This window comes from Solanum dulcamara, chromosome 8, assembly GCF_947179165.1.
Source record: "Solanum dulcamara chromosome 8, daSolDulc1.2, whole genome shotgun sequence".
NCBI lineage: Eukaryota > Viridiplantae > Streptophyta > Magnoliopsida > Solanales > Solanaceae > Solanum > Solanum dulcamara.
The window spans coordinates 61,780,885-61,807,830 of NC_077244.1; the positions used below are offsets into that span (position 1 = coordinate 61,780,885).

The 26,946-nt window shown below is 37.8% G+C and overlaps 2 protein-coding genes across 2 annotated transcripts; one reads left to right on the top strand and one right to left on the bottom strand.

Annotated features, from left to right (window-relative positions):
• The first annotated feature begins 5,308 nt into the window (after positions 1 to 5,308).
• On the top strand, positions 5,309 to 19,243 carry LOC129900035 (eukaryotic translation initiation factor 5B-like). Its single transcript, XM_055975016.1, is given in 20 exon segments — positions 5,309 to 5,458; positions 5,775 to 7,256; positions 7,647 to 8,617; positions 8,620 to 8,723; positions 8,725 to 8,850; positions 8,943 to 9,050; positions 9,135 to 9,232; positions 9,339 to 9,396; positions 10,009 to 10,316; positions 14,134 to 14,242; positions 14,342 to 14,415; positions 14,600 to 14,752; positions 14,915 to 14,975; positions 15,515 to 15,739; positions 15,824 to 15,895; positions 16,912 to 17,319; positions 17,370 to 17,519; positions 18,023 to 18,142; positions 18,342 to 18,461; positions 18,576 to 19,243. Coding segments are annotated over 19 exon segments (4,230 nt in total). The 5' UTR covers positions 5,309 to 5,458; positions 5,775 to 6,357; the 3' UTR covers positions 18,642 to 19,243.
• A 344-nt stretch (positions 19,244 to 19,587) lies between these two features.
• On the bottom strand, positions 19,588 to 23,852 carry LOC129898960 (IAA-amino acid hydrolase ILR1-like 3). Its single transcript, XM_055973687.1, has 5 exons — positions 23,423 to 23,852; positions 20,975 to 21,100; positions 20,576 to 20,890; positions 20,340 to 20,468; positions 19,588 to 20,077 (listed from the first exon to the last, which is right to left on the bottom strand). Exons 1-5 carry the CDS (start codon positions 23,792 to 23,794, stop codon positions 19,703 to 19,705), a joined length of 1,317 nt encoding a protein of 438 aa, XP_055829662.1. The 5' UTR covers positions 23,795 to 23,852; the 3' UTR covers positions 19,588 to 19,702.
• Between the last annotated feature and the right edge of the window lie 3,094 nt (positions 23,853 to 26,946).

Sequence of the window (26,946 nt, forward strand, 5' to 3'; positions counted from 1 at the left end):
TTGCCTATATATAGGTCAAGATGAAGAGTAAATACCAAGTGGTCAAGTTGCCCACTTAAAAGTGGGGCCCACTTGGAAAATAACATCCAATTTGCTCAATTGATAGTAACATCCAATACACAACACTCTCACTTGGATGTCTATAAATTCATACATGTTGTGCCTCGTTAAAACCTTACTAAAAAACCCAGTGGAAAAAGCCTAATAAAGGAAAAAGAATACACACATCTGGTAATACACCTTGAATGCTGCCTCATTAAAAACCTTGTTAGGAAAACCAGTGTGACAAAACCTAGACTAAGGGAAAAAGAGTGCAGCGCGTATTATACTCCTTCTGATGAAGACATCATTTAATATATCGAAGATGGCGCATTTCAATCTTGTATCTCAATTTTTCAAAGGTTGAAGTTGGCAATGCCTTGGTAAACATATCTACTAAATCATCACTTGAACGAACTTGTTGAACATCGATTTTACCTTCTTTTGAAGATCATGGTAAAGAAGAATTTTAGTGAAATATGTTTGGTTCTGTCTCCTTTGATGTATCCTCCCTTTAATTGAGTTATACATGCAGCATTATCTTCATACAATATTGTTGAAACGTCTCTTTTCAAAGAAATGCCACATGTTTCTTGAATGTGTTGATTTATGGATCTTAACCAAACGCATTCTCGACTTGCTTCATTAATGGCTTTATCTCTGCATGATTTGAGGAAGTGGCAACCATAGTTTGCTTTGTTGAACGTTATGATATAGCTGTACCACCACATGTAAATAAATAGCCTATCTGCGATCGACCTTTATAGGGATCAGATAAATATCCCGCATCTGCGTAACCAATCAATTGTGACGTGGATTTATTTGAGTAAAATAATCTCATATTTATAGTCCCTCGGAGGTATCTGAATATATGCTTAATTCCATTCTAGTGTCTTCGTATTGGGGAAGAACTAAATCTTGCTAACAAGTTTACTACGAAAGCTATATCTGGTCTAGAATTATTGGCATGATGCATTAATGCACCAATTACACTAAGATATGGTATTTCAGCACCAAAAGCTCTTCATCATTTTCATGAGGTCAAAATGGATCTTTATTAATATCAAGAGATCTCACAACCATTGGGGTACTCAGTGGGTGTGCTTTATCCATGTAAAATCTCCTTAAAATATTTTCTATATATATTGATTGATGGACAAATATCTCATTTGCAAAATGTTCAATTTGTAGACTAAGACAAAATTTTGTCTTTCCGAGGTCTTTCATTTCAAATTCCCTTTTCAGACATTTTACTGCCTTTGAAAGTTCTTCAGGAGTTTCGATAATATTCAAATAATCAACATATATTTCTATTATGACAAATTCAGATCTAGACCTCTTCATAAAGACACAAGGGCAAATTGAATCATTTTTATATTCTTCTTTTAGCAAATATTCGCTAAGGCGATTGTACCACATTCGTCCTGATTGTTTCAGACCGTGTCAAGATTTTTGAAGTTTTATTGAACAATTTTTCTGAAAATCTTTATATATTTCAGGCATTTTAAATCCTTTAGGAATTTTTATAAAGTTATCGTTATCCAGAGAATCATATAAATAGTCTGTAACGATATCCATCAGATGTATGCCAAATTTTTCATGAACTGCCAGATTTATAAGATACCTGAAAGTGATTGCATCCACCACAAGAGAATATGTTTCCATATAATCAATGTATGGTCTTTGCGAAAATCCTTGTGCCACAAGTCGTTCTTTATATCTTACAATTTTATTTTTCTCATTTCTTTTTCGCACAAAGACTCATTTGTACCCCACTGGTTTAATACCTCCGGGTGTTTGGACTATCGGTCCAAAAACTTTGCGTTTTTCAAGAGACGCTAATTCAACTTTAATTGCATCTTTCCATTTTGGCCAATCATTCCTCTGTCTACATTCATCGATAGATTTTGGTTCAAGATCCTCATTTTGTTTTATTATTTTCATAGCCACATTATAAGCAAAACTATTGTCGACAATTACATTATTTCAGTTCCATATTTTTCCCGATGAGACATAATTTATTGAAATTTCTTTATCATTTTCAGGCGCCTTAACCTCTTACAAGGTTTTATCAATTGTTATGTCTCCCCGCTCTTCTTGAGCAGGTTCCGTCATATCATGACCATCTTGATTGTTTGCTCTTTTTTTTTTGAGGATTTTTATCTCTGAAACCGATCGGTCTACCACGTTTTAAATGTGGTTTAGACTCATTTGCATTATTTAATTATCCTACTAGGACATTAACTCGAATTAGAGTATTAGCAGCTGGGATATGATATTTAGTAACTCTTGATAGGTCAGTGAATGCATCTGACAGTTGATTTGCAATATTTTGCAAATTAATTATCTTTTGAACTTTCAATTCACATTTATTTGTATGAGGATCTAAATGAGATAGTGATAATGCATTCCAATCTATTTCTCTTTTCAGCTACTTATTTTCTTCCTCTAATGCTGGGTATACTGATTCATCAAAATGACAATCAGCAAACCTTGCGGTGAATAAATCTCCAGTCATAGGTTCCAAATATTTTATGATAGAAGGAGATTCATACCCAATATATATCCACAATCTTCTTTGGGTCCCATCTTTGTGCGTTGTGGTAGAGCAATCGAAACATATACTGCACACCTAAATATTCTAAGATGGGAAATGTTCGGCTCCTGATCAAAAGCTAATTGTAATGGGGAGATTTTATGATAACTTGTGGGTCTGATCCGCACAAGACTTGCTGCATGCAAAATAGCATGACCCCATAATGAAATCGGAAGTGTTGTTCTCATAAGCATTGGTCTAGCAATTAATTGGAGACGTTTAATCAATGATTCTGCTAGACTATTTTGAGTATGAACATGAGCAACCGGATGCTCAATTGTTATTCCAGTGGACAAACAATAATCATTAAATATCTGAGATGTGAACTCACCAGCATTATCAAGACGAATTGTCTTTATTGCATAATCTGAAAATTGTGCTCTTAACTTGATTATTTGAGCAAGTAATCTCGCAAATGTCATATTACGAGTTAATAGTAGGCACACATGTGGCCATCTTATAAATGCATCTATTAAAATCATATAATATTTAAATGGTCTACATGATGGGTGAATGGACCCACATATATCACCATGTATACATTCCAGAAATATTGGGGATTCAATGCCCACTTTGATTACTGATGGTCTAGTAATCAATTTGCCTTAAGAACATGCAGCACAAGAGAATTCTTTAAATTGAAGAATCTTTTGGTTCTTCAAAGAGTATCCATGTGAACTCTCAATTATTTTGTGCATCATATTAGAACCGGAATGGATCAATCGGTCATGCCAAATAATAAAATCATTTGAGTTAGTAAACTCTTGGTTTACTATGGCATGTATTTCAACAATGCTAATACTTATGAAGTATAAGCCGGATGAAAGAGCGGGTAACCTTTCAAGTATAAACTTTTTGCCCAACATTATTGTAGTAATGTAAAAATATTCATTCTTTTCATCATTTGTAGTCTCAATATGATAACTATTTTTACGAATGTCTTAGAAACTTAACAAGTTTCTTTGAGACTTACTACAATATAATGCTTCATTAATTGTTAAATTTGTTCCTCCGACAAGTACAACTTTAGCTTTTCTGGATCCTTCAATTAATCTTGTACTACCAGATATTGTATTAATATTAGCTTCTTTCATAATCAAATAAGATAAATATTTCTTATCTCTTAAAATAGTGTGTGATGTGGCACTATCAATAAGACACATATCATCATAATTGATTTAGAATCCAATTGATGATTGGGGAATTTCTATATTCTTCATAAATAAAAAAACACATTATAAGAATGTGAAAAACTAACAACATAAAAACTTTAAGAAATTGCATTGCCTTAAGAAACATTTCTACGAAGTACAACATAATATCAAACATAATTAAGAAAACAGTAACTATTTTATAAGATTTATCCCCAGTTAGATGATCAATTTCTCAATCAATACTCATAAAGTCTTCAGCTTCCAAATGAGTAATATTTGGTAGATCTCTGAAATCATCATCTTTATAAGCAAGATTTGCCTCAATATCTTTATATTTATTTGAGGGAATTGCTTCATTATTATCATTTCGAAAATTCAAATTCGCCTCCACATTATTATCTCTTCTTTTGAGAGACGCTTGATAAAGTTTCACAAAATGATCAGGCGTACGACATTCACGTGCCTAATGACCCTTCATACCACACTGATGGCAAATATTGAATTTACCTCTAGAAGAATTATTTTGAGGAACTTTATTGTTCTCATGTTTATTTCCATCATGATGACGATAATTGTTTCGTCCTCTACCACGTCCTCGTCCACATCCACGACCACGGCCGCGACCACGATAATTAATTTATCTTAATTCAGACTGATTATACGCTGCTACAACATTCGCTTCAGGGAATGGAGCAGATCCAGTGGGACGGACTTCATGATTTTTCATCAGCAAAGTATTATTTTGCTCAGCTACAAGTAGGCATGTAATTAATTTAGAATATTTCTTGAATCCCTTTTCACGATATTGATGTTGTAGCAACACATTTGAAGCGTGAAAAGTGAAAAGAGTTTTCTCAAGTAAGTCATCATCTGTAATAGAATCTCCACATAATTTTAACATGGAACTTACCTTGTGGATAGCAGAATTATATTCTGTCACAGTTTTAAAATCTTGAAATCGAAGATGTATCCAATCATATCGGGCTTTTGGTAACACCGTCAGTTTTAGGTGGTAATACCGATCCTTCAAATTAATCCATAATTCAAGGGGGTCTTTTACAGTTAAATATTCAGTTTTTAATCCTTCATGAATATGATGACGGAGAAAAATCATGGCATTTGCTTTATCTTGGTTTGATGCGTTATTATCTTGTTTAATAGTATCACCAAGACCTTTAGCGTCAAGGTGAATTTCAGCATCAAGGATCCATGATAAATAATTTTTTCAAGAAATATCAAGTGCCACAAACTCAAGTTTTGATAAATTTGACATGATAAAAACTGATATAGAAATTAATTTTAGAAATAGAAAAGATAACTAAAATAAAATTTCTTCAGTAGATATACTTGATATAGAAATTAATTTATCTGAAAAAAATTAAAATTTCGTGCTGATAACGTATTATGAAAATTGGGCAGACCCACTTGAAAAATAACATCCAATTTGGTGAATCGATAGTAACATCCAATACACAACAGCCTACTATTTAAGACATATTTTCCAACTTTCTGTATCGAATTTTGGTTGTCTTCCGCTTTCTTTTCTTCCGAAATTCAATCAAATTAACTGAATATCTTTACAGTTTTAATATAATCTCAATATGCACATACAATTATCACTGAAACACATATTCATGTCAGTAATTTTTCACCATCCGCTCGATTTTAGGTAAATCAAGTGTGCTTTCGTTGTTGTCGAACATTATATTGTACCAATTTTTCTTTGGTTTTATATGAAAATGTTGGTATGTCTGCGTGTATAATTATATATGTTTTTTAACTTATAATCATGTGTTTTTGTGATGTTTTGTGCTCCAATTATTGAGATGGAGGTTTATTGATTGACTTGATATATTGGTCTGTTACTATTGGGGAATTGATTTTGTAATTTGCTACTTGAACTACTTTTTTCTTAGTAAATATTAGGGTAAAATTGGCTAGTCTTCTGATGAACTGTTGGATATTTTATTTTTTTTGTTAATTAGGGATTTGGAGGTTTGAATTGTTCTTGGATAGTACATAAGTTGAAACTACAAGTAGAATTCAATGGGGAGAAAGAAGCCTGTGCGTGAAGACGAGAGTCTTGAATCTTCCAAGTAGGGTGGTGGGGGTGGAGGAAAGTCAAAGAAGAAGAATCGGGTGATAGATGATGATGATTACTCAGTGGTTCTGGAAGAGAAAGTCGATGTAGTGCCAGAGATTAGTTAGAAGAGAGGTAAAAAGGGTAGGAAGTCCGGGGCTCGAGATGAGGACGATGAAGAAACAGAGGACAAACTTGTTAGGAAAGAGGATGATGATGATGAGAAAAAGAGGTTGGGACGCAGTGAAAAGAATCTTGCTAAGCAGGTTGGTGGAGGAGGGAAGTCAAAGAAGAAGAATGTGGCCACTGATGATGATGAGTACTCTATCGGGACTGAAATATCTGCTGACCCTAGGGTTCAGGAAGAGGAATTAGCACCAGCAGTGGTATTTGGCAAGAAAAGAAGTAAAAAGGGGAAGAAGGGTGGGGTTAGTACGTCTGATTATGGAATTCTTGGTCAGGATGATGATTATGATGATGAAGACGACATGGCAGGTTTGCCAAGGGATATGGATACTGGTGATAGTGACCGAGAGGCTGAAAGTGTTGCTTCCCTTACTGGAAAAACAAAGAATTTAAAGCTGGGGAAGAGCAGTGCAAGTTTGTTTGTTACATCTGCATTTCATGCCATTGATGATGAGGATGACGAAGCTGGGCAGCTGTCTGAGGAAGATGAAGAGCCAGCAGTTGTCTTCACAGGTAGGAGTAGTGGTATTTCTTTTAGTTCTGCTTTTCTTGACGAAGAAAATGATGCAGATACCTCTCTTAAATTGGAGACAGAGGCAATTGAAGAAGATGATGCACCAGAAATTATTTTTTCAGGTAAAAAGAAGTCATCTAAGAAAAAGAATAAAAGTGCATCTAGCACAATGGATACTGCTGTCGGAAATGACTCAACTAATGTCTCTGATCAAGACCAAGCTAGCCTAGGGGTTGATCGGGAAGATGCTGATGATAATAGAGGCAAAAAGCAGACAACGGATGTGTCAGAAACTTCAAAGAACAAAACCAAGAAAAAAAAGGGTGGGCATACTCTTCAAGAGGAGGAGGATGAGATCGACAAGATTCTGGCAGACCTGGGTGAAGGGTCAACAATTCCTGCTCCTGCTTCTCTTCCACAAGAGGAGAAAAGTCAACAGCAGTCTCAATTAGGAGATGATACAGGGGAAAGAGAAGCAGTTGAGGAAGGAGCTGTGGAGTCTGCTGCGAAGAAGAAGAAAAAGAAGAAGGAAAAGGAGAAAGAGAAAAAGGCAGCTGCAGCGGCAGCAGCTGTCTCCGAGATGGAGGAAAAGCAAGAAGTAACAAAGAATGATACCAAAGGAAAATTGGCAGATAAAAAGCAGTAAAAGCAGGTTAGGGAGATGCAAGAGAGACTTAGTCCGTTTTGATGGACTTAAAAAAAGTAACTTCTATATATGAAGTGTTTTTAGAACTTTAAAGTGCTGAAAGTTATTTTTATAAATAAGCAGTTGAGTGTTTGGATAAAAGTGCTTAAATGAGGAAAATTATGTGAATTTTAGGGTTAAAAGAATAAAAAGGATAGTTTGGAAATTTAATTAAAATATAAGGGATATAAAAGTAATTTCCATGGTCAAAGAAAATGACTTTAAGCACTTAGACAAAAAAAAGTTAGGAATCCTAACTTTTCATTTTTGACTGAATTTTAAGAACTTTTTGGCTTAAAGTTAGCATTAGGCAAACACGTCCAAAAGCTGAAAAGGGATTTTAAGTTGATTTTGACCAACTTAAAGCCAATACAAACGGCTGTTAAAAAAACGAAGGAAGCTGAAGAAAGGAAGAAGAAGGGAGAAGAGGAAAGATTAAGGAAGGAAGAAGAAGAACGCCTTCGACTGGAAGAACTAGAAAGACTTGCAGAGGAGAAAAAACGCTTGAAAAAAGAGAGGGAGAAGGAAAAGCTCGTGAAGAAGAAACAAGAAGGGAAATTGCTTACTGGAAAGCAAAAGGAAGAAGCTCGAAGATTAGAAGCAATGAGAAAGCAATTTCTCACTAGTAGTGGGGCTTTGCCACTTTCAACTGCAGAGAGTATAAAAGAGGCAACCAAACGGCCCATTTACCAATCAAAGAAATCAAAGGCACAAGCTCAGGCTGATGGAAAAACGCAGGAAGAGTCTGTTGAAAGCACAGAAGTGCAAGAAAATCAGCAGGAGATTTTCTCTGAGGTTGATTCCATTGATACTGAGAAGGTTGAGGATATGGATATAGTAAGCATAGAGGAGAAGTCAGAAGTAGTTGATGCTGAAGAAAACAGAGTTGAAGAAGAGGAAGACGATGATGAGTGGGATGTGAGATTTTGGGATGATGCCGATCTTAAACTGCCAGGAAAGAGTGCTTTTGAAGATGAAGAGCTAGATTCTGATTCCAAAACTATCATTAAGAAAGAGATTAAAGCTGCAAGGTCCGTTGCAAGTGATGCAGGGCCACTGCCTGTTGCTGCCAAGTCTGTAATTCCTACTCAAAAAGCGGTTGCAAGTGTACCAGCTGTCACTACGAATGATGGGAGTAAGAAGAAGGAGCCTGAGGTTGTGGTTTCAGGCCAAGGAACAGAAAAACATGGTGCTTCTTCAAGCAAGATTGAAGACAATCTCCGGTCTCCTATTTGCTGTATCATGGGCCATGTTGATACTGGTAAAACCAAACTTCTTGACTGCATACGAGGAACTAATGTTCAAGAAGGTGAAGCTGGAGGGATTACACAGCAGATAGGTGCAACTTATTTTCCAGCTGAGAATATGAGAGAACTAAGGAACTAAAAGCTGATGCCAAGCTGAAAATGCCTGGATTGTTGGTCATTGACACACCCGGACATGAATCATTCACTAATCTGTGTTCTCGGCGGTTCAGGTTTATGTGATATTGCGATTTTGGCTGTAGACATTATGCATGGGTTGGAACCGCAGACTATTGAGTCACTTAATCTTCTAAAGATGAGGAATACAGAATTTATTGTTGCTTTGAACAAGGTGAGGTTTATTAGGGTTTGATATTTTATTTATTTTGAACTTTGATTATATTCGTTTCTTTATTGTTCTTATTTTGTTTTTACCTGATGCAGGTAGATAGGCTTTATGGATGCAAAGTGTGCCGCAATGCACCTATTGTGAAGGCAATGAAGCAACAGTCCAAAGATGTTCTATTTGCATTTAATACCAGGCTTATTCAGGTCACTTATAAGCTCTGATGTCTCAACAGCGTGTCCTCTCTTTGTGCGTCCTCATCTCATCAATCTTTTATTCATTTGTTGCAGATTGTGACCCAGTTCAAGGGTATAAATACAAAATTATACTATAAAAACAAAGAAATGGGTAAGGATACTTTTAGCATTATACCAACTAGTGCAATCAGGTGTGTGTGTGTATTCTTTCCGCCGATTTTCTTTTGCTGGGTTATGCTTTTCTGCAGCACACGTTCACTGTTGATTTTAGCTAAGTGTTACTGTGAACTCTTACAGCGGTGAAGGTATTCCTGACTTATTGTTATTACTGGTCCAATGGACTCAAAAGACAATGGTTGAGTTTTGTGCTTTAATTGTGAAAATTGGTTTGAAGATGTTTAAAACAATAGATATTTCCATCCCAACTTGTTTCTTTGTTTGGTATACCTGATATAGAGTTCATGCTAGTAATATCTTGACTTGGTATCTCAAGATCTTCTTGATGCCAAACTAATTATGATCCTCTATTGCTAAATATGCCAAATGAGTACAAAGTTGACTATATTGCAGATAGTTTAGCTCAAGTAAGAGATGTGGCTGCCTGGCATCTTGACTTCATAGTCTGTTGTTTTAATCATAAAACAAGCTCAACGGGTCTTGCTTTTTCCCTACGTGCTGTTTTTTATTCTCTACTCCCCAATTGGTGGTAGGGCTTGCGAAGTATTGGTCATTGGTAGGGCTGGGCATAAAATACCGAAAACCGAATTACCGAACCGAACCGGCAATTTCGGTATTTCGGTATTCGGTATTCGGTACTTCGGTTCGGTATTCGGTACCGAAATTTAATATTTCGGTATTTCGGGTTCGGGTTCGGTACTTATAATTTTCCCATTCGGTATCTGAAACCTTCAAGGCAGAGTTCATTGCTCGTAAATAGTTCTGGGAGCTATAAACTATTAATTTACAGTTCTGGGAGCTACACTTCGCCGTCTCCTCTCCACCGGCGAACAACCACAGCCACCACCGCAATCCCCCTCCCGTCGCTCAGCCGGCGAAGGCCAGGAGACAGCCGCCGTCTCTCTCTCTCCCTCTCTTCATCCTTTCCTTTCCTCTTCTCTCTCTAGTCGCCGCTCCGACCGGCGAAGACCACCGGCGAACGTGGGACCAGCAAACTCTGACAAAGCAACATTCGTTGGACTTCGACAGTCCTTTAGAAGTCAAAGTTGTCGGAAATCTCGAGCCCCTGCGTAGGCGAAGGCAGATCTGTAAAGATCTGTAAAGTTTTGTCTAGTTTTTCCGGCGAAGCTCTGGTTTTTTCGGCAATATTTTTTTTTTTTCAGGTGTACATATCTGTATTTTCGGTGACGAACAACAGCTGCAACTAAACTAAACTAAGTACGCCGACGTGAACAGTATTCCGACGTGAGCAGTATTTTCTGGCGGCAACCAGGTTCATTTCTACCGGAGTTGGTACCTCCGGTTTTTATATCTTTATATTCTATCTTTTGTTCATATACTTGTAGTTACATTTTGCCGATTTTAAACCCCCGAATAATTTATTAGTTCATACTCATTTTCGTGGCTTTGGATAGTGATGGTAGACTAGGGTCATGTTCTCGCTCATGGACGGGGACGAGGGTAAGGAGAGGTAATTGGGTTAAAGGAGCGTCTAGACTGAGAATAGGTTCTTGGAACATTGGGACGTTAATGGGTAAATCCATAGAACTGGTTAAGATTCTAAAGAAGAGGAAGATTAATATAGCCTGTGTCCAGGAGACAAAATGGGTCGGCTCTAAAGCTAAGGAGGTAGACGGGTATAAGCTTTGGTTTTCTGGTAAATCGAAGTATAGAAATGGAGTAGGCATTTTAATAGACAGTGATTTAAGGGATCAGGTGGTGGAGGTTAGGAGAGTCAATGATAGGATGATGTCGATTAAAATGGTCGTTGAAGGGATCACGTTGAACGTTATTAGTGCTTATGCGCCCCAAGCGGGCTTGTGCGAGGAGGATAAGAGGCGCTTTTGGGAGGAGTTGGACGAGTTATTGGGAGGCATACCACCTACTGAGAAGCTTGTCGTGGGAGGGGATTTCAATGGGCACATCGGATCTATTTCGGGAGGGTATGATGATGTACATGGGGGCTTTGGCTTCGGGGACAGAAATGGAGGAGGAACCGCACTGTTGGATTTCGCAAGAGCTTTCGGATTGGTGATAGCCAACTCGAGTTTCCCAAAGAAGGAGGACCACTTGGTAACCTTCCGTAGTTCAGTGGCTAAAACTCAGATAGATTTTTTACTCCTCAGGAAGGATGATAAGAGTTTGTGCAAAGACTGTAAGGTCATCCCGATCGACAACCTTACAACCCGACATAAGCTCTTAGTGATGGATTTAGGGATAAAGATGACAAGGACGAGAAGGGTCAGGGAAGAACGACTTAGGATCAGATGGGGGAGTTTGACAACGGTTAGTGCCCTTGAGATGGGAGAGAAATTAAAGGATATGGGGGCCTGGGATAGTAGTGGGGATGCGAACGATATGTGGGATAGGACAGCTAGTTATATTAGGGTTGTAGCAAAGGAAGTGTTAGGAGTCTCGATAGGTAGTCGTAGTCGGCATCGAGGGGACTGGTGGTGGAATGGAGAAGTGCAAGGGAAAGTGGAAACAAAGAAGGTGGCGTATGCTAAGTTGATAGAGAGCAAGGATGAGGTGGAGAAGTGGACGAATGGAGAACTGTATAAGATAGCGAGGATGGAGGCGAAGTCGGCGGTTGCAACGGCAAAAATGGCAGCTTTTGAACGTCTCTATGCTGAACTGGAAGAGAAAGGTGGGGACAGAAAATTATTCAGGCTAGCCAGGGCCCGGGAGAGAAGGGCACGCGATGTGGATCAAGTGAAGTGCATTAAAGACGAAGACGGAAAAGTATTGGTAGAGGAGACCCTTATCAAACAAAGATGGCAGTCATACTTCCATAAACTTTTGAATGACAAAGGGGACAGAGAAATTGTGTTGGGAGATTTGGAACATACAGGAAGGAGTCACGATTTTGGGGGTTGTAGGAGTATTACGGTCGATGAGGTTAAGGATGCTGTTCGTAGGATGCGCTGGGGAAGAGCGACCGGACCTGACGAGATCCCTGGAGAATTTTGGAAGAATGCGGGCTCGGTAGGTTTGGAATGGCTGACTAGGTTATTTAATGTCATCTTTACGACGGCAACGATGCCCGTAGAATGGAGATCGAGCATCATGATCCCGCTCTACAAAAATAAAGGGGATAGCCAGAGCTGTGACAACTATAGAGGTATTAAGCTTCTAAGCCATACTATGAAAGTGTGGGAAAGAGTGGTAGAGATGAGGGTGAGGAGAGGCGTGTCTATTTCAGAGAACCAGTTCGGATTTATGCCGGGACGCTCAACTACAGAAGCCATCCACCTTATGAGGAGACTAATGGAGCAATATAGGGAGAGGAAGAGAGACTTGCATATGGTGTTCATAGACTTGGAAAAGGCTTACGATAAAGTCCCACGAGAGATACTATGGAGATGTTTGGAGGCTAAAAGTGTACCTGTAGCGTACATAAGGGTGATCAAGGACATGTACGAGGGTGCCAAAACCAGGGTAAGAACAGTAGGAGGGGACTCAGAACACTTCCCAGTTATGATGGGGTTGCATCAAGGATCAGCTCTTAGCCCGTTCCTATTTGCCTTGGTGATGGATGGATTGACGCGACAAATTCAAGGTGAGGTGCCATGGTGTATGCTTTTTGCGGATGACATAGTCCTCATCGATGAGACTCGTAGCGGAGTTAACGCTAAGCTGGAAGATTGGAGACGCACCTTGGAGTCTAAGGGGTTTAAGTTGAGTAGGTCCAAGACAGAGTACCTAGAGTGCAAGTTCAGTGAGACACCTCAAGAGGTTGGTGCGGAAGTTAGGCTCGGGGAACAAGCCATCCAAAAGAGAAGTAGTTTTAAGTACCTTGGTTCTATCATGCAAGACAGCGGAGAGATCGACGAGGATGTCACACACCGTATTGGGGCAGGATGGATTAAATGGAAGCTCGCCTCCGGTGTGTTATGTGACAAGAAGGTGCCACCAAAACTTAAGGGCAAGTTCTACAAAGTGGTCGTTAGACCAGCTATGTTATATGGGGCGGAGTGTTGGCCAGTTAAGGTCTCCCACGTGCAAAAGATGAAGGTTGCCGAGATGAGAATGTTGAGATGGATGTGTGGGCATACCAGGAGTGACAAGATTAGAAATGAGGCTATTCGAGAAAAGGTAGGAGTGGCCTCGGTGGAAGACAAGATGCGGGAAACGCGACTGAGATGGTTTGGACATGTGAAGAGGAGAGTCCCAGATGCACCAGTGCGGAGATGTGAGAGGCTGGCCATGGATGGTTTCAGGAGAGGTAGGGGTAGGCCGAAGAAATATTGGGGAGAGGTGATCAGACAGGACATGGCACATTTACGACTTACCGAGGACATGACCCTAGATAGGAGGGTGTGGAGGACACACATTAGGGTAGAAGGCTAGTACATAATAGTTTTATTCTCCCTTATTCGTAGACGTATTAATGCAATATGATTTCTTATACTCTGATGTATGTTATTTATGGTATTTATATTATTATCCAATAATAATATCTACTGTTTTTGTGCTTTGATTATACTATTGTTTGGACCGTATTTGTCATCTACTTATTTACTCTAATATTATTGTCTGACCTTTTTCTATGCTTTTATTGAGCCGGGGGTCTTTCGGAAACAGCCGTCCTACATTGGTAGGAGTCAGGTCTGCGTACACTCTACCCTCCCCAGACCCCACGATGTGGGATTTTACTGGGTTGTTGTTGTTGTTGTTGTTGGTATTCGGTAAATACCGAATACCAAAATTATTTCTATTGGGCCTCCTAAAAATGTCTTTTAAACATAAAGGGCTATAGGCCCATTCCTACAATTTAACTAATGAAGTCCACTACTCCAGCCCAATTGTCCCTAACAGGCTAACACATTACACACTAACACTTAACCTAATCACCCCTATACTTCAAACTTCACAACTTCAGTCTTCACTCTTCAGATTGAGTCCACCACTTCAGTCTTCACGCCGCCTTCAGCCCTTCAGCTCTTCACGCCTTCACCGCTTCACGCCGCCATCAGCTTCACGCCGCCTTCAGCTTCACTACTTCACGCCGTCTTGAGTGTGAGGTTTGCGTTCTGCCCTTGTTGGCTGAAATGAGTAGTCTTGCTTCAACTAGATTTCGGAAATTACATAGTTCTGTATGCTGACAATTTTGTCTTCATCAGTTTTGGGTTACTACTGCTGATTTATATGTTGGGATGGAGAGCCTAACAGGGGCCTTCTCAAATTTCTTGATAAAGTTTCTAAAAAGCTATCTCTATCTAGTGAATGTCCATGATGTAGGATACTTGTTTTTGCAGCACTTCTGTCCCCACTTCTTTTCTCATATTCCGTTTACTTCTCTCGTTGCTATTGGAGTCCTATTCGAAATTCATTTGCTTATGTTAGAACTACTGAAGTCATATTGAATTTTGATTGTCCAGATTCGATATCAATGGATTTGTGACAGGGTTTGGGAACCCAGACTGGTCAAGGACTCACGAACCTGCTAGTCAGACGTCTACCGTGGTCAAGACACTTGTTGAAGGAGGAGCCACATGTACTGGAAGAACTGTTGTAGATGACATGGCCTTTGGGTTTGTTCCTGAACTTTTCACTTGTTAAATTTCGAAATCTTTTCTAATTTGTTGATTCTTTAGCAAGTGCTGATTCCCATTTGTGCCATGTTACACATATTTCTGCTGCACTTTAGAATCCTTCTTGTGTCATTGATCATTCTTGTCATCTTCATTGTACAGTATTAGTGGTGAACAAAGACATTTTGATACTCCAACAAATCCGGCTATGAAGCTGTTGGAGGCCTTTTGATATCAAATAGGATTATGGTGCAATTTGTCTTTGAATATCAGGACTTCTGTTGCCTATTTTTCTGCAGTATATATAATCATTCCGAGTAGAGAAATAAGGTTTGAAGTCAAGGAGCTTTTTAGCTTTGTTTTGTCCTTTTTATTATGTCCCAAAAGCCTGGTATTTCAGTTGAGAATGTATTCGATCCATTGTTTAGTTTATTATTAAAAATCTTTACATCTTTTATTGTTGCTATTGTGAATATGATATACTAACATATTCCGTGTGGACTTTGACAGTTCGACTTCAATATGGTATTACCGAATACCGTACCGAACCGAACTTTGATTTACCGATTACCGAATTACCGAACCGAAGTTTGAAAGTTCGGTATTTGGTAAATACTTTGAATTACCGATTACCGAATTACTGAATCCAAACTTTGAAAATACCGAACCGAATACCGAACGCCCAGCCCTAGTCATTGGTCTGTTGATTTTGAGATGTATAAATGTTTTCATACTTCTGGATGCTTTCATGGGTTTGGTCAGTTGAGCTTAAGTGCCTCAAAAGTCAAAATTGCTGCCATATTTGCAGAACTTGGAGTTGCCGCTTTAAAGTTTCTCATAAAAAAGGGTAGACAAATGCTTACCTATGGTATCAGGTTGATTTTCCCAATTCCTACTGCCCCTATTGCCCTTCTTTGTCCACAATTGTCAGATCCACTTATTCGGTTTAAACTTTCAGAATTGCGATTTTTCAGCACTTATGACTTTGTACTGCATAGAACATAAACAAATCTAAAGAATAAAGTTATTCTCGTGATGTTTAATTTTCATATGAGGTGATGAATGATTTTATTTTCTTGTAATATTTTTATTCAGGGATCATATCTGCATCATAAAGAAATCGGGATAAAGATTAGTGCTCAGGTAATGTCATTTGCTTGTTAATGTGTGTTCTTCATTTCGTTTTGTTTTATAGTATGCGTATTTTTGTCACGCTTAGACCTTTGAAAGGTTATTGGGGGTTGAAAACTGGTCCAGGGGCATGCACGTTGACTGATTTGTTTTGCATAAAAACGACGTCTGTAATTTGGAACTGAATATGTATTGTTTACTCGCTCATCATTACTTCTGTCTTCAATTTGAGAGGCCCACTTCCCTTTACATCCAACTCATCTTCAATGACTGATGAGTATATTGAATTATTTGTGCACATCTCCAAGGCGTTCAATTCATCCTTAGGAAGAAAGCATTTCTTGATTGTCAATTGTAGTCCATACAGCTTATCTTGGAGTTCTTTTGACCGTAATCTCGTCATGGGACACCGAGGTTCCCCAATATGATTTCTTACTTGAATTTCGGGGCACTTTGGATCCTATCAGGAGGTATTGTGCTGGATATTTATCAGAATCTTGCATTCTTGATACTTTTGAAGCAACTTCCAACTTCATAGGGATTTGTAGGATGCTTTGTAAATTGCACTAAAATGGTAGGGGTGGATGGAGCCTCTTCCCTTCCTGCTGGGTTTCTTTTCTCCGTGAAAAAGTTATCCTGGTTAGGGCAGGGATTGCCTTTATTTTTCATTATTGTCCTGGATGTTCATTTTTTTCTATGTTGGATCTTTGGAAATACCTATAAATTATTATCACAGTGTACCTGAAATGATGATATACTAATTTCCTATTTTGACAAAGGTTCAGCTTTTCTTGTGTCTGATTTGTCAGTCGAGTGAAATTTGACATTGAAGACCAACTAGTGCCACTAAAAAGGAATTCTTGTTGTTCTGTTTTTTCGCCTTCTTATTGTGTTTTGATAAGTTTTTGTCTTGATGCATGATGCCATCATTTTCCGCCATGGTACTTTGTTATTGTTGTACAGTGTCCTAGAAGTCGCATGGTGAAAGAATAACCCCCTTCTCCCCTTGGTTCTTTCATTTTGTACAGGGGCTTGAGCATGCAATTGCTGGCACTAGTTTATATGTTGTGGGGCCTGATGATGATGTGGAGGACATCAAAGAAGCAGCTATGGAAGATATGAGGTCGGTGATGGGCAGGATTGATAGAAGTGAAGAGGAAGTTTATGTTCAAACTTCTACGCTTGGATCATTGGAAGCTTTGCTGGAGTTCTTGAAGACTGACAAAGTAAGCATACCTGTCAGTGGAATTGGCATAGTCCCTGTGCACAAAAAGGATGTCATGAAAGCTAGTGTCATGCTTGAGAAGAAGAAAGAGTATGCAACTAACTTGGCCTTTGACGTGAAAGTGACACAAGCAGCTCGAGAACTTGCAGATGAGGCTGGTGTCAAAATTTTTGTTGCTGATATTATTTATCACCTGTTTGATCAGTTTAAGGCAAAATTTTTGTTGCTGATATTATTTATCACCTGTTCGATCAGTTTAAGTCCTATATTGATAATCTCAAGGAAGAAAAAAAGAAGGAAGTCACTGAAGAAGCAGTCGTCCCTTGTTTGCTCAAGATTGTACCTAATTTTGTCTTCAACAAGAAGGATCCAATTGTCGTAGGAGTTGATGTTCTTGAGGGCATTGCCAGGGTATTAACTATTGCTTCTTTATGTTGTGATTCATGGAATCTGTTCACCAAACACACACCAAAAAAAAACCCACAAATTCTCTGAATTGCATTTGGGAAAATTACCTTTCTATTAATGTGGTAATATGTGAATAGAATCTACTGTTATTGTTATGGTATTCTCTTTCAAAATGTTTTGAGCACATACTAATGGTCCTTTATACTTGATTTTGTATGTCGAAACTATGGGTTTTCACTTTATTTTGGCTAAGAGATCTGTAATTTTAAGGGGACTGCTAGATTTTCTTCTATGTTGTTAGTGCTTTTGAATACTGGTGCTAATGTTGCCATTTTATTAATTCTCTCTCTCCCCCTCCTCCCCTTTTAATAGTAGCAATACTGTTCCCCCACTCACATCTGTATTTCATTTTTTTTGTTGGCGGTAGTAGTGCTCTTTGATCAATATTCATTCGTAGATGCTTCTTAATGTTCAAGTCCACGTTGTAATGAGCTTAATTTGAATAGGTCAGGACTCCAATATGTATCCCACAGAGGGAATTCATTGATATTGGTCGGATTGCGTCCATCGAGAACAACCATAGGCCTGTTGACTCTGCCAAGAAAGGCCAGAGGTTGGCCATTAAGGTATGAAGCTGATTGATATCTATATGCAATTTTACCTGTCATGTCCGTTGTTTGTACAATGTGGTAATATTTGAGATACTTGTAGTTTTGTTGGTTACCAGCATCAAACTTGAGAAATTTCCTTCAGGAGTTCTAAGCAAATTGACTTGGATATTTTCTTCTATGCATATGATGACTCACTTTGTGCCTTAAATTGCAGATAGTTGGGTCTAACTCTGAGGAGCAACAGAAGATGTTTGGCAGGCATTTTGAAATCGAAGATGGGCTTGTTAGCAAAGTCTCGAGAAGATCCGTTGACATTCTCAAGGCCAACTTCCGGGCATGTAAAAATAGCTTTGTGGTGAACCTCCCTTTCACACAGGCACCTTAGAACCTTGCTCCCATTTCTTTGGGGCTAATGTTCAGATCTTGACGCGTCTATGAAATTCTACAGAATGACTTATCTGTTGAAGATTGGAGGCTAGTTTTTAACTTGAAGAAATTATTCAAGATACAATGAGACTTCATTGCAAACCTTTCAAGTAGCTACAGCCTTGGCCTTTTGTGGCACTGCATTGGGGCTCAGCAGTTCATCAGGGCAAGAAACAGTGATTTTGTTGGGACTCATAATCATAAAGGATGGAACTGCTTAGCTTACTAAACCAGCAACAACGGAGTAAGCTCCCATATCCGATATGAAGGGCTGCTTTCCTGCAGAGGAAAACTTTGGTTGTTGAGCTTGCCGTTAAAGAGTGAGATGTTGACTCTATAGCAGCTTCAAATCCTTCACCGGTGAGCTCAAACTCGATATAGAAGGGGGCGCTGTATGCCTTTTTGGTAGATTGCTCTTTGAATTAAAGATATAACCAGTCAATGGCAGTTGCAGTTTCCTTCAGTTGGTTCTGTGTACAGCTCTTTTAGCAGTGTAGTAAAAGGAGCAAAGCACTGTGAGAATTTTGGTGGTGTTGGCCAATCTCAGAGATAAGTGTGTTGTAGAGGGGCGGCAAAACATTACGTACAATTCTTTTGATGTGCTTGTGAGTATGCCAAAGAACTGCAAGTTAATGGCCTGCTATTTCTTGCTATAGCTTTTCTAATAAATTTCTTTTAATTTTCTCAGAATTGTAGATCACTAATCCTATTACAACTACAAGTATGTACAAAAAAAATAAGAAAAATAAAAACCAAAATGGCGTGGCTTTATCAGCACAAAATGGCGTGGCTTTATCAGAGATTAAAGTTTATTCAGTATCGAAGAGAGTGGAATTCTTTTTAATACAATACCTAGCTATTTTCAAGATCACATATTTCCTTCCCGGGATCTCCAACCTTTTTGGTCCCTTGTGACTCAAACCACAACCTACACAGGTTGGAGGTGGAGAATGCTTACTATCTGAGGAACCCCTTTTGTCAAATATAGTAATAAAATTCCTGAAGTAAAGCATCATTTGAAGGAAAAAAGGATATAAAGCTTACAGATTTTTCTGCTAATAAATAAAGTTAAATCTCAACATTTTTGTTTATGAGGAGATGATTATTCAATTGCCAAACAGTAATCACCAATGGGCAATGTCTATTGTGTTACTCTGACTTAAAATGTGTATCCAAGTAAGATATGGCAACAGCAGCATGGAGGGCTGCTCCTATTGGAAGAACTTCTTCATCAATGGTGAAGTACGGGGAGTGCAAGCCTTTAACAGAAGATGAGGTTGTTTTATTTTGGGTCCCAATGAAAAAGAATGCAGTTGCCATCCTCTGGGAATAGAACCCGAAGTCCTCTGCAGCCATCAAACCTGGGGAATGCTGCACGTTATTATGGCCGAGCAAGATTTCTCCAACTCTTTTACTATGATCATAGATCGTGGGATCATTTATAGTTGGCGGATATGGCCTCATTTCCTCCATGAAATCGACAGTGGCAAGACACTGATGTACGCCTGCTTGAGTCTCGATGATCTGTTAGTAGCAAGCATTTCTGGTGTTACTCGTCGATAATAACTTTAACTATAGCAAACAATACCAGAAAACTGGTATATGGTGAGCAATGTGGAAAATTCTGAAAAAGTAAAGCAATAGTTTTACATATATGTTGACCCTTCTATTGCCTGATATTTCAGATGAACTTATCAAAGCTATAGTTTAGAGAGAAGCTCAAAGAAGGTTGAAAAGTTTTCCGAACTTGAGAAGGGACTTAGTCCCAAGACAACTTTGACAGTACCTCTTTGATCCTCTGCTTAAGATAGGAATATCCTTCTGATGTCATGAACCGGAAGGTGCCACCAAACCTTACACTTTCGGGGATTACATTACCGGCTTGACCACCATCTACAAATGCAACAGTGAGCACCTGCATGCATTACAAATCAACAGAAATCTTTAGATCCTTCTACTTGGAATTAGGATTCTGAACAAAAAGCAAATTATATTTTAACTATTTGAACAAGTGACAAATACCCTAGGCTCTAAAGGATCAGTTTCTCGAGAAACAAGTTGCTGGAGTGCAAGAACTGCCATAGAAACAGCCAAAATTGGGTCCCTTGTTTTATGTGGTGTTGCTGCATGGCCGCCTTTCCCTTGCATTATTGCAATAAACCTGCTAGAGCCAGCCATAATTGGACCAGGTCTTGAGCAAATAGTGCCAACGGGCATAAATGGCCAGACGTGCAAGCCAAACATTGCTTGAAACCCATCTAATGCTCCTTCTTCTAACATATAGGAGGCACCAGCATTTCCTTCTTCTGCAGGTTGGAAGACGAGCTTAATTGTGCCCTTCAGTTCAGAGTATCCAAATCAGTTTATTGAGAATTGAACATATCATGTTTAATTCATCAGAAATAAGAATACTTCTCCTACCTTCAACTTGTCCCTTCTGTTTTGAATCAATCTAGCTGCTCCAAGTAACATGGTAACATGAGCATCGTGGCCACAAGCATGCATTTTGCCACTGATCTTGCTTTTGCACTCCCAATCTACTAATTCCTTCAAAGTTACAGTTTGAATCAGTTAGTCTAGTCATTGTAGAGGAGCTCTCTTTTTTAGCAGAGACAGTTGACGTCTTGACGAAGCACTGATTGAGCAAATATGAAAATAAGAGCGCCTTTTATGGTCATTCTTTTTCCATTCTTCCACCAATGATGGTGAGGATCATAGGAGAGAATAGTGTGACTTCGAGTAATGCTCACCACACTATGATAGTCAAATATATTTTCAAATCTCAAATTTGCAGTTCTTCAAATGGAAGTACTCACGTCTGAATCCATCTCTGGTTACCAGCTAGTGAAGGAAATCAATGATTTGATTGTGACCAAACATGTCACACCGATATGTCCTACTATCCTTGCTCATAAGTATGAAATAACCAATATATAGTGTATTTGTGGCGGAATCTTCAAATGGAAGCTAAGTCAAGCATCGTACAAATGTCCTCAAATTTCCTCAATTGCAATTTTAACAAGAAACACAAGATCTACACTGTCAACATCTTATCAGCTCAACACTGAGGAATTGGCTTCAAAATGAGCGACGTGAGGACAACAAAACATAGAAATAAGATAGTAAATGAAGCCAAAAGGATGAACTAATGGTAATTTCAAGCCGCAGAAGGTATACAGTATTAGATACATACTTGATGTACCTGGGTACAGTAGTTTGGTCTCCACCACGAAGAATAAGTGTAACCTTCGTTAAGGAAGACGAGGTTTGACTTTTAGGGGTGGACTCGATCTGTTCTTCTAGGCATGTAGCGCATAACGTTTTTAAAATGTTTAAACTAAGAATTCTAAGACGAGTTCTTTCAAGAGGTATGGATTGGAGATGTGGAAGATACATTGGTTTTGATTCTTTGCTCAGCTTGGATCGCGATTGAAAACTCTCCGAAAGGGGGAAGTCAATTCCTTGCTTACACTTTCTTTCTACTGGTTGGCTTGGGGCCGGCAAACGGAACTAAGAGCTGCTCAAGGCACCACCAGCCCTTGGCACAACGATCAGGTCAAGCAAAGCGATATTATTTTCAATTCATTTTTGAAGCCCTGGGTACCAAGCAATCCGTTTAGATCTATTTCAGTTGCCAATGAAATGGAATATGGCTTTTGATCTTGTTCGGGCTTGGAAAAGCTTTGTTATGATGTTCCATATTCAAATAGCGGAGATTCTTGCGCGCTAGCAGTTACTCTTCAGAGATATGGAACTCCAAGCCGATCAACAGGCCCAAGGAGAGTTCAAGGACTTCTTGCTTCGCAAATTGCAAGACATTCCAAATTCTAACTATAGACTGACTGAAATCTCTCTCACGTAACACCACAAAGAGACTGACTTTTCCCTCTTCCATCACTACATAGAGTTTACAGGCTGAATAATAACACTACTTGTTCTATAAAGCTCAGCTGGATACACATCATTAACCCTCCAAGTATGTGCAGTGTCGATAAAACGCATCACTCTTAAAAGTCTTTACTTGAGTGACAAAAATATCCAAAGTCACTTTGAGTTTCCTAAGCTACTTTAAAGGCAAAGTTAACTAATTCTGACTTTAATTCTAACTTCTGAGAAATGTTTCACCTAAGCTATCCTTATCAAAAATTATTTCACCATTCAGAATTTTGAAATAACCTTTATTGCACAAACAAAGGCACTATTCAAATAATTAAGCACTTATTTCAACAAATCAATTACTACCCCAACCCCACCATCAATGCAGTCATCTCCCACCATCAATGCAGTCATCTAACAAATAACCATATCATTGGATGGTAATTTCACTTTCTTTCTTTTGGAGCCAAGGGTATCGAAAAAAATCTCTCTAACCCCACAAAGTTAGAGATAAGTTCTGCGTAGATCCTATCCTACCCACTCCATACCCCACTTGTTGGACTATGATGGGTATGTTGTTGTTATTGTTATTGGATGGTGATTTGACTGCCAGAAATGCACACTATCTGAAAAAGATTAATCATTTCATAGTTTTTGAGTTTCAACATAACTATAAGAGTGAGGGGTCAAAAACACTCTAAAAGTATCTCAGATTTTGAGTCCACACCTGAACTATCAGATATGTGAGTTTCCCCTCAACTATCATTGTGAACAATGGATAGTTAAAAGTGTATTTCGATAAACATTTGGTTATAGTTTAGGCACAAAACTCAAAAAATCAAAATATGACCCTTTTAACTCTGACTATTACAAAACATATTTTCATAATAATTGCCACCACCCAACCCAAATATAAGCCTAGTTTTTAGCTAATTGAAGCAACAACAAAAAAAAGAAGCAAGAATATAAATAATGAAGAAGAAAGAAAGAGACCTGAATGGGGAGAGCATCCATGTCAGCTCTCAAACCAAACCAAGGTTTAGCACCGGACCCAATGGTTCCCACCAAACCAGTTTTAGCCACTGGCCATGAGTAATTGATGCCAAGTGAGTCCAGCTCATTTCGGATGAGTTGACTCGTTTGGTATTCTTGAAATGACAATTCTGGGTACTCATGGATTCTCCTTCTCATCCTTCTCAACCAATCCAAGAACTCGGGTTGCCTCGCCGATTCCATTAGCTCCTGAGTTAGTGACTCAATTTCAGATCCCAAATTAGTATCTATAGCTACACCCCATGAATTGTACGGAAAACTAGTGGATAACAAAGCCAATATGAGTGTCAAGTTTATGCATAAAGAAGCCATAGCTGGAAACAAGAGAAGAATGAATAAGTCAGGCCTTAATGCTCTTTTTATTATCAACCAAGTAATATCAACCAAGTAAAATGGTTGTCCACTTAAAATGGTGGATAGTCTATTTACTTTTTAAGTGGGTAAAATGCCCATTAATATTTTCCTCCACTTGTAAATATGGCTATAAATATAGCCTTAAACTTTAATGTAAAAACACACAAAACACATAAGAGAAAGAATTGCTATTACTCTCTCTATATTACTACTCTCTCTATTAACACTTTCTATATACATATTCTCTTGTTCTTCTTCCTTTATAAAATTGTCAAGTTAGTTAATTTATAACACGTTATCAGCACGAAGCTCTAATTTTTCAGAAAATTAACTTCTATATCAGGTATATCTACTAAAGAAATTTAATTTTTAAGTTATCTTTGTTACTTTCAAATTAATTTTCATCATGTCAAACTTGTCAAAATTGGAATTTGTGGCACTTGATATTTCTGGTAAAAATTATTTGTCATGGGTACTTGATGCTGAAATTCACCTTACCGCTAAGGGTCTTGGTGATGCTATAATTGAAGGAAATACAGCATCAAGTCAGGATAAAGCAAAGGCTATGATTTTCCTTCGTCATCATCTAGATGAAAGCCTAAAAATGGAATACTTGACAGTGAAAGATCCACTTGAATTGTGGAAAGACTTAAAAGGGAGGTATGACCACCTCAGGGCAACGGTATTGCCAAGGGCTCGTTATGAGTGGATGCACTTACGGTTTCAAGATTTTAAAACCGTAATTGAGTATAATTCTGCTGTATTTAGAATAACTTCCCAATTAAAATTATGTGGGGAAAATATAAATGATGAGGACATGTTAGAAAAGACACTAACTACTTTTCATGCCTCTAATGTAATATTACAGCAGCAATACCGTGAAAAGGGTTTTAAAAAATACTCTGAATTGATATCATGCCTTCTGGTGGCTGAACAACATAATGCCCTTTTAATGAAAAATCATGAAGCCCGTCCCACTGGAACTGCTCCGTTACCGGAGGCAAATATGGTAAAAGCACATGGCCAGTCTGAAAGAAAACATAATAAATATCAAGGTCATAATAATGTGCGTGGGCGTGGCAATGGCAGAGGACGATATAATAATCGTCGTGGTGGTGGTCAACATAAAAGAGAGAACAATATCAGTTCTCAAAATGGCCCTTCAAAAAGTAACTGTCATCGTTGTGGCATGAAAGGCCACTGGAAAAATGAATGTCGGACGCCTGAGCATTTTGTAAGACTTTATCAAAATTCTTTTAAAAGAAAGGCAAATAGAGGTGGTGCCTCTTCTTCTAATGCTCGGATAGAGTCACACTTGGCGTTCGAAAATAATGTTGAGGCAAGACCTTTGAATAATGATAATATTGAAACAAATCTGGCCTTAAGGGATGATGATTTTAATGACCTCAATGATATTACTCATTTGGAGGTTGAAGATTTTTTTAAGGATCTTAATTGATGTTTAATTTCATGTTTTTCAATATGTTATCATGTACTTCGAATTATTGTGTTTTTACGTTTATGTATTTGAAGAAAAAAAAATAATAATCAAGGTTACATTTTTATGATAATTGTATATTATTTATTACATTGTGCTATTTTACAATGTTGTAATTAATTACTATTAGTGTGCTATTATTTAATCTTAATATCATATTGTTACTAAAAATAATATTCACCTTATTTAATGTCATTATAATAACTATTTATTCTTGTTAATGTTTTAGACATTAATAATATATAATGATTGTATTATTTTAGTCAATAAACAAATTATCTATACATGATGAATAATATTATATTAATGTTTTATAATATTTTATATTTGTTTTTAATACTTGTGTATAATATTTATTTAAGGTTAATAAGTATATAATTCCATAAACTAAATTATTGTAACATTCATCATAATTGAATCATATAATTTTTTAAATTCTAAATTACCATAATTTAACTTTAAAAAAAAGGGACTTATGTTTTTCTAGTAAAATTGTTACTTATTTTATTTCTTACAATGCATTTTTATTTTATGAAGATAAATAAATTTATCAGTCTTCAATTGGATTCAAGATGAATAATGGAGATATGTGCATTTTGGATAGTGCCACAACTCATACGATATTAAAAGAAAAGAAATATTTTTGTCATTTGATTATGAAAAAGGACTATGTCAATACAATATCTGGTAGTACAAAATTAATTAAAGGCTCTGGAAAAGCAACCTTATTACTACCTGGAGGAACGATATTGGTAATTGATAATGCATTATATTGTAGTAAGTCTCAAAGAAACTTATTAAGTTTCAAGGTTATTCGCCAAAATGGCTATCATATTGAGACTGCAAATGAAGGAAAGGTTGAATACCTTTATATTACTACAATAAATATGGAGAAGAAAATTGTGCACGAAAAATTACTTGCACTTTCTTCTGGGTTGTACCATACAAATATTGGTACTGTTGAATCACATGCCATTGTAAACAAAAGGTTTACTGATTCTGATGATTTTGTCATTTGGCATGACCGGTTGGGCCATCCCGGTTATAATATGATGCGCAGAATTATTGAGAATTCACATGGGCACACTTTGAAGAATCAGAAAATTCTTCAATCTAAGGAATTCTATTGTGTTGCTTGTTCCCAAGGAAAACTGATTATCAAATCATCAGCAACTAAGGTTGGGATTGAATCCCCTGCGTTTCTGGAATGTATACAGGGTGATATATGTGGGCCAATTCACCCTTCATGTGGACCATTTAAATATTATATGGTCTTGATAGATGCATCTACAAGATGGTCACATGTGTGCTTATTATCAACTCGCAACATGACTTTTGCGAGATTGTTAGCTCAAATTATAAGGTTAAGAGCACAATTTCCAGATTATGCAATAAAGACAATTCGTCTTGATAATGCTGGTGAGTTCACATCTCAATCATTTAATGATTATTGTATGTCGATTGAAATAAAAGTTGAGCATCCGGTCGCTCATGTACATACACAAAATGGTCTAGCGGAATCATTGATTAAACGCCTCCAATGGATAGCTAGACCATTGCTAATGAGGACAAAACTTCCTATTTCAGTATGGGGGCATTCTATTTTGCATGC

Excerpts from the sequence above, each read along its gene's own strand:
- LOC129898960 (XM_055973687.1), bottom strand. The coding sequence starts at position 23,794 with ATGGCTTCTTTATGCATAAACTTGACACTCATATTGGCTTTGTTATCC. Across the intron at positions 20,891-20,974 it reads ACAGAAGGGACAAGTTGAAG|GGCACAATTAAGCTCGTCTT; the intron begins GTAGGAGAAGTA and ends TCTGAACTGAAG. Across the intron at positions 20,078-20,339 it reads TTAAGCAGAGGATCAAAGAG|ATCATCGAGACTCAAGCAGG; the intron begins GTACTGTCAAAG and ends TGCTACTAACAG.